General features: G+C 41.6%; 1 protein-coding gene across 3 annotated transcripts in view; it reads left to right on the top strand.

Moving 5' to 3' along the window:
• Positions 1 to 891: 891 nt before the first annotated feature.
• Positions 892 to 8,613, top strand: part of LOC108265665 (membrane-associated guanylate kinase, WW and PDZ domain-containing protein 1) — a 68,128-nt gene continuing 60,406 nt past the window's right edge. For 2 of the 3 annotated variants that reach the window (XM_017468237.3, XM_017468234.3), the window contains exon 1: positions 1,777 to 2,102. In XM_017468237.3, coding sequence (XP_017323726.2) covers positions 2,020 to 2,102 — 83 coding nt within the window. In that variant the 5' untranslated portion in view covers positions 1,777 to 2,019. Of the gene's footprint in view, positions 1,366 to 1,776; positions 2,103 to 8,613 lie in introns of those variants that run through there. The other variant, XM_017468235.3, reaches the window with a different exon arrangement.

Genomic DNA, 8,613 nt, shown 5'->3' with positions numbered 1-8,613 from the left:
GGTAAATTTTGACATATTTTGTTTAAGGGGTAGATTTTGACATATTTTGTTGAGGAGCCTATTATTTGGGAAAATGTTACAAAACTGCAACTATGAGGTTTTCTTTTAAGCTTAAGCAATCTTACCACAGCGATTTTAACAAAGCTTAAAGAGTGTGCGATATCAATTACTTTGTAACCTACAAAATTACTTTATTAACAACAACCCGAACAAACAGAAACAGAAAACTAACTTTATGTTCAGAATTGCACTGGGAATTCTCTTAGCAGCCCAGATGGAAGAAGATAAGTGTTTTAAAGATTTGTCACAGTTTTGCAGCTGAGGGTTAAACAGGATGCTTTGTTTTAAACATCATGTTTCTTTGTGCTTTATTTGCTGTGGTATTATGCCATATTGCTGTTGTTTTGAGATATATTTTTTAATTAAATTTTTTACACATGTTCCATAATATTAAGCTAATTCTGAAGTTCAAAATTCAGAAAGCATTTCCCAAAGCTCAATCGAAGAATAATTAAATATGGACTTAAAGAAAGTGTGAAAAAGTTCAATGACTGCCTACTTTAATTATATATATATATATATATATATATATATATATATATATATATATATATATATATATATATATATATATATATAAGAACAGATTATTTAAGATTGAAAAGGACAAAAAGAAAACTTTCAACAGTTGCTTCCAATCACACTTTATAATTAATAATATAAATTTTACACAAAACAACACTTTCTTTATTTTAATCTGAGTGACTGAGATCATAGTACTGTATACCCCATGAACTTTCACTTTAATTATGCGGGGGGGAAAAAAAAAAAAAAGTTAGCCTACTTTTGATCGCTCTTCTCACATTTCGCGCTTCAGCCGGAACGATTTGAAGGCCAAACCGGCTGAAAGTTACCTGACGCGTTCACACTATAGGGGCGGTTCTTCCCGGTCTGTTTATTATTTCTCTCCTCCTGCGCTCAGTTCCCTCCCCGCGGCGCTCCTTATCCTCCCCGTGCACCGCTTCTGTTTCCTCCTCGGCGGTGTCTGGATGTCCCGTCATGCAGTCTCTCAGCTCTGGGTCGGTACTGTGACAGGGACTGTGTCAGTCCCGCAGCATGTCCTTAAACCCGCGGGACGCCCCTGGCTCTGTTCCAGACTTTCAGTATCGATCCTGTCGCCGTGAGCTGATTACAGGGCTGTGAGCCCGCTCACACACACACACACACACACACACACACAACCACTTAATAACGGAATGTAAACCTGTACACCGGCGTCTGTACTACAGCCTACAACCAAACCGACACCTTCAGCTCCAGCCTGAATTAGTAGAAGCCATGCAGAGGAGGCGTCCGGTACCGGAGGTAAGGCTTTTATTATTATTATTATTATTATTATTATTATTATTATTATTATTATTAATAATAATAATAATTGTAAATTAAATATTGCAGGTAGGCTATGTGTGTGTGTGTGTGTGTGTGTGTGTGTGTGTGTGTGTGTGAAGTCGAAAATGCTGTCTTGCTAATAAATCTCAAAACCCCCTCACGTTTTTAACGTCGTTGTCCTTGAAGGACACAGTATTGTGATTGTGTATTTCTGTCCAAGTTGTTTTGTGTGTGTGTGTGTGTGTGTGTGTGTGTGTGTGTGAGAGAGAGAGAGAGAGAGAGAGAGAGAGAGTGAGTGTGTGTTTGAAACCGTATCGTTTAAACACCCCCCCCCCCCCACCGGTTCTGTAGCTCATCCCGTTTAACGGTCCTCGAGCTGCCACACTGTTTTCAAACGAAGCGTTTGGTGCGCGCGCGGCTCACGTGCGCACAGGCACGAGCTTTAAAACTGACCGTTACTCTTGTCTGTCGCGAGGAAGAAAAAAATATATCATTTGGGAACACATTTTGTGGTAAACAAACAACAACAACAACAACAACAACAAAAAAACAGGACTTGTTTCCAAAAAAAAAAAAAATCTTGTTCTGCCCTTTTATCCGGTCGCTTTTTGAGCCTCAAGTCTAGTTTCGATGTACATAGACGCGTTTAAACGGCTTCTTTCTCAAAGGCTGAACGGCCTGAGGAGAATGTGTGTGTGTCGGCGACAATGCGGGTGAGTTCATGTTATTTTCAAAATATTTTTTTGTGTGTGTGAACGTCGTGTGAGAATGTGAGATGACAAGGGAAGATAACCAAACTGTGGACAGGTGTGTTAGTTCAGTCTGACTAACTGCTCATATTCCCACAAATGAAGTGACTTTCAGTCAGTCACCTTCAGTCCACCTTTAATTCTGTCCAGCATGTCAGATGTGTCAAGGACAAACAGATTAGAGGTTTGATTAGGCATTAGGCTGTACCACATTCTCAGAAATAAAAGGTACTTTTCCTCGCCGCTCAGGTGGTAACATCAAGCGGACATCTTTCTTTTGTACCAGGAGGAGGTAGGTGTCTTTCATTCACTGGACCACGTAAGAACCACTTTACTCGGAAAGTACACCACGTGCACACGGACCTTCCCCGGGTAAAAACCCTTTATGTACCATTTTTTATTTTTATTGATGATACCACCACAGCACTACCTTTATTTCTGAGTCGTGGTCTTGTACAGTGGTGGTTGATGTGGCAGAAATGCCACTAGACACCTTTGCAACGTACAACAGGTAGTGCTATGTACACTCCAACAAATCAAAGGGCTATACTAAACTGCACTTTTCCTTGTTGCACGGTTTGGGTACATATTTTGTACCGTCGATATATATGTATATATATATATATATATATATATATATATATATATATATATATATATATATATACAGATTTTACACTGGAAGTTGCATCATGTAGTGAACCTTTAAGTAGCTTTTAGAGAGAAGAGTTCAAGGTACTTCAGTGGTTTTTAAGGTCTAATTATGCACCGTAAATTGTACCTTCGATGGTAGCACCTCAGGAAGTTTGGTACCTTTATTTCTGAGAACGTATTTATCACTTATCACTATAGTATAGTGCTGGTTAGGGTTCCTTAACAAATCACCACCACAAAACAGCCATTATTATTTAAAAAATATATCATTCCAGAGGTTTTGTGTAACATTCACAAAACTTCAAAGTGTTGAATGTAAAATAAATAAATAAATAAATGAAGTGTAAAATCAGAAAAATCTAAGATCAGCTACTTGTGACTGAGAGTAACAATGGCGTAAGGTGCTGGCATGTGACATCACTTGGTATCTGTTGTGTGTATGTGTGTAATGCATAAGCATTGGTGTTATCACTGTTGACATATCTCAAGGGGATGTGTCCTGTCAGTGTTTTTCTGTCAGGTATCTTATTTTGTGAGTGTGTGTGTTTGCATGCACAGCAGTTGGGTGTGTCTTGCTCTTATAGTGATCAAAGTGATGAATGCTGTGACCCTGCCTTTTCTATGCGTTGCTGTGGACTCTGGATGCAGCCAAGGTTACACTATAGTTATTAATCATTCATTTGGTATGACGGAGAGAGAGAGAGAGAGAGAGAGAGAAACAGAGTGTGATATACGTGGAGTGCATGGGAATGACACAGAAAGGAGTGCTGGATTTGCGCTGTCTTAACACCTAGGACGAGGTTATCTCAGTCTTTAATGACTAAACCACTTAGACGTACATACAGTCATGGCTAAAAGTTTGGCCATGACTGTAGAGTACTGTATGAACGTGAGGTGATTTTTGAACTTTTATTACGCAGTCTTCCTAAATTTCCGAAATCAACCCAATTACGCGATATCATTGCTTCTAAAAAGCCTCTGATTGTTTGTTTGTTGGTTTTCTTACTGTGAGCTTGGGTTTAAAAGTACGGCGTTCATGTTGTTGTGCCTGCTGGTTAATTGTCTGATTGTATGCAGGGTGCATGCTCTCCCCTTCATACATATTCAAGGAGATGTGGTGAAGGTACAATGGGTTGGGTGCGGGGGGTGGGGGTGGGGGGGGGGGGGGGGGTGGCGGGATAGTGGACTGCAGTTTACCCTTGGCAGTAGAGTAGAGCAGAGATCCACAGACAAATCTCCATCTGTGAGTTCTTTCAGGAGCATCCGCAATATTAGAACTTTATTATTACTATTAAATCTATTTTATGGATCAAAGATGAAAAGGGGCTTCCACTGTAATGTAGTACGAGAGCAGTATTTAATAGTAAAATAATACAATATATGCCCTGCGATGGATTGGCACCCTGTCCAGGGTGTACCCCGCCTTGTGCCCGATGCTCCCTTGGATAGGCTCCAGGTTCCCCCGTGACCCTGAAGGAAGGATAAGCGGTATAGAAGATGGATGGATGGATAATACAATATACTCTTATTAAAAACAAATATATATAAAGAGAAAAGAATAGAAAATGGTAACTAAAAACAAACTTGGATGGTACCTTGAAGAACTTCTTACAGATAAACAGAGGACAAACGGGAATTGTAACTATAACCGCAACATTTAGGGTGAATAAAATCAGCTTTTCTGGTGATATATACACTCTCCGGCCACTTTAACAGGAATTCATTTAATTATTTTGTAAGCTAATCATGTGGCAGCTATCCAATGAATGAAATCCTGCAAACACAGGTAAAGAGTTTCAGTTATTGGTCACATTAAATATCAGTGTGTGTGTGTGTGTGTGTGGGGGGGGTGATCTCAGAGACTCTGACCGTGGCATGGTTGTTGGTGCTGGTTTATATGTTTCAGAAACCGAGGCTCTCGTGGGATTTTTACACAGAAGAGTCTAAATTTACAGTGCATGGTGCGAAAAACAAAAAAAACCTGTGAGCAGTAGTACTGCAGGGGAAACGTTTTGTTGTTGAGAGAGTTCAGAGGAAAATGGCCAGACTGGTTTGAGCTAACAGGAAGGCCAAATTACTAAAATAGCCACTCTTTACAACCATGATGAGCAGAAAAGCATCTCAGAAGATTGAGGCAGGTGGGCTACAAAAGCAGAAGACCACATCATGTTCCACTCCTGTCAGCCAAGAACCAGGAATCTGAGATAACAGTGGACACAGGACCATTCATGGAACCTCACCTGTTCTTTTCCCAATCTTCAATGGTCCAGTTTTGGTGATAATTGATAATCCATCCATCCATCTTCTATACCGCTTATCCTTTTCAGGGTCACGGGGAAACCTGGAGCCTATCCCAGGGAGCATCGGGCACGAGACGGGGTACACAGGGTGCCAGTCCATCGCAGGGCACAATCACATACACATTCACACACCCATTCATACACTACGGACACTGTGGACATGCCAATCAGCCTACCACGCATGTCTTTGGACTGGGTGAGGAAACCGAGTACCCGTTGGAAACCCCCGCAGCACGGGGAGAACATGCAAACTCCGCACACACAGGGCCACGTCGGGAATCAAACCCCCGATCCTGGAGGTGTGAGGCGAACGTGCTAACCACTAAGCCACCGTGTGATAATCCACGTATAATTATTTATAAATAATAAAAATGATATTGGAAACATTATATCCAGTATAGCACCACTAAACGAATTGAAAACCCCATAGCCTGCCACACCATATTATTAATTCATTCACGATTGTTATTCTGTGTTTATTTCTGATGGAGTCTCACGGAGAATTTGATTTAAAATCTTGCACTCCAGATTTACACACTCTAAATGTAACCAAATGTGAAGCAGCTATTTAAGAATTTATGAATTCTCTTGCCGCACAGTCCAACATTGACAAATGTTCCTGCATGAAGGTGATCAATGCGCCGCATCGCTCAAACCTGGTTTTATCGAGGCAACCGGCTGAGCCGATTCCCTCTTTCTTCATTAGTCTATCTAAATGAGCCTTGTGGGTGGGACAACTCGCATGGACCAACTCCAATTATAAATCAAACCGCTGATAGATTGCACAGCCCCGGGCGGATATTTATAGCCGAGTGCAAAGCGGCACCCTGATAAAATTGTTACAAGCAGATAGACCTGTACGTGGCCTTGAACTGGAAGCTAGCATGGTGTAGAAGAAAGGGTGGGGGGATGAGGAGCAATATCAGGTGACAAGCAGGAGAAGAGCAAGGCTGTGATGGAGAGAGAGGAAGAGAGATGGGCAGAAAAAGTGACCATGGCAAGGATGAAGAATCAGACAAAAAAGGGACGAAGCCGTACTCAGGGCAGGCGCGAGGGAGTAAAGGGTTGATAAAACTGAAGATGAAGAATGTGGGAGGGAGGAACGATAGAGGGGGAGAGAAGCAGGGAAGCTGAGAGGGTCACCTTCAGTGATGGGGACTGATTCAGCACATTCTCCCTCCCACTCGGGTTACTGCACTGTGACCTAGCACGGCATCCTGGGGGCTCACAGGCCAAGCCTCCCTCCTCTAGTTTCATCTCTCTATCTCTGACCATCCTTAATCTCTTTTTTCCTGCTCTCTCCTACCACCCATAGCTGATTGTTTTACCCAGGGCCCCACACATAGTTTTACTATCTCTTGTAATTTTGTTGTGTCTTCATTTTGTCAATCGTTTTACATCATTTTACATTCTCTTTCTTTTTCTTTTTCCTTCTTCAGCCCCATTAAACCATTTGAGTCTGCCATTCTGACAATCTTTCAGAATATCTGTCTGTCATCCTCTTGCTCTGGAGTTGTTAATCACTGACGGCTGCCTCAGTTTCCTCTGATATGCTGTATGTATCTCCCATAATTGGTGCTGCTTAACAAGCGCTCATGTTAAAGCCTGATAAATTAAAAGGTTATACAAGCTTTTAATTACACCATATCACTTGACTGCTTTCGTCCGACAGCCGGCTACGAAGAGGAGACATCCCATTGAAGTCTCACGAGATGAAAGTCGATTGTCAGTGTCGTAAACTCATTTACCCATAGCAGCAAGTGACCCGTGCTTTTCTCAGCAGTATGTAGTCCAGTGTACATACGTGAGCCTGAGTTAATTGGCGTTATTTGCTTTCCATCCCCGCCGTCATCCAATCGTGTGTTTTAAATCTGTCCGTAACGAATTTCCCATTCCACCGTCCTAAACGTTCGAAAATACCCTCATGACCAGCAGTGCTGCTGGATGACCAGACACAAAATTCTACAGTAATATCAGTATAGGGGTTGCTAGCATTTACGTCTTCCAACCCTGATCCCTATCGGTTCATATATTTCTCAGCAAATATGCGAAAAACGCTAAGCAAGGACTTGCTGCTGTTTTTACGAGGGCTCAAACAAGATATGCTACATGAAAGATATTGTCAAGAGAGGATAAGGGCTACAGCTAGCTAGAGGTATCTATCAACAGGAGATTCAGTACTCACTCACATCTCGGTTAAGGATTCCTACGTCCGTCTGTTTTAACGCACTTAACTAGCTAACAAGGAGTTACATCATATTCGCTGCAGTCCACTAAGTTGCATTTCTGTTCAAGCAGAGCATGCCCAGTGGGCTAGCTAATGAATTGTCCCTGCATGCACTACGATTTCTTTCACTACAGTGAAGCAATTCACTAACACAGCCTAACACCGAGGAGCATACATGGGCCTGGGCGGCTGCGGCAGATTGGAGGTCGTTGGTAACTGAAGACGAGTTGGCTGACTTCCAAGCTCTTCCAGTGGAGGATGATTAGGGTCAGAGCAATCAGATATAGGTTAGAACAAGGAAGAGACATCAACTTTACAAAAACAAGTTATTACACATGCCTAAATGTACAACCATATCAATGAACCATGGGGGGGTCGGAACAGCTAAAGTCGGGCCAGCTGTAGTTACAGCGCAGCTCAATAAAAATGTCATGAAAGAGCGAGACAGTGAACAATCAACCTGTTTGTCTTTTTTCTAATTATTTCTAGTTATCCATGCTTACCATTACTGTGCCAAACACAAGCACAGTAATAATATATTTGTAGATGTAGAGGATTCCAAGACCCCCTCTCCTCCCCCCAACCTGAGACATTGATTCGATCCGCCTGCCGGCGGGCAAGCTACGCCCCATGGCCGTGCCACAGCTACCATGGTCACATGTAGTTCTTCACTGACCACCCCATGTCTCCCCATGAATAACATGGTCGTTAAGGTAATAGTAGACCGCTTCTCCGAATCTCTTTGCCTGATCTTCCCGGGACTCCCATCCACCTTCAAGACTGCAGAACTCATCTTTTTATTTTGTCTCAATGGAACGAATAGTTTTGTCTTCATTTATGGACGTGTTATGTTTGACTAGATTTTGCGACATTTTCATAAAATTCATATCATCAATAAGTGATTTAAACTCGACAAAGCAATCTTTGTATCAAATTACATTACAGTTATATGACTGGAAGCCAGTCAAGTCAAGATCAGTCAAGGCTCACATTAGGTTAAGTTCACATTAGTTTACGTTAGATTTTTTTAGCCAGAACTAACTAGGCTTTCATAAACACCACATTTAAATGGCACATGGAAACGCTGTTGCAAACAATTTTTTACGAATAAATTGATTTGCATCCAGCTTGATGAATGAAGTCCAATGTGCTTTAATTCATGTACCCTATCATGTACCCATGTACAATATTAGGCAGTGAAATGCTTAATACTTTCTTCAACAGTCAGTTGTGACCAATCTTTATTATTAGACATTATCACAGAGCTTTTACTAGTGCTTTAAAATGATTATTA

This window comes from Ictalurus punctatus, chromosome 5 (assembly GCF_001660625.3).
Source record: "Ictalurus punctatus breed USDA103 chromosome 5, Coco_2.0, whole genome shotgun sequence".
Classification (NCBI taxonomy): Eukaryota; Metazoa; Chordata; class Actinopteri; order Siluriformes; family Ictaluridae; genus Ictalurus; species Ictalurus punctatus.
The sequence above is the reverse complement of the archived record's forward strand: the minus strand, read 5'-3'. Positions and strand labels throughout refer to the sequence as shown.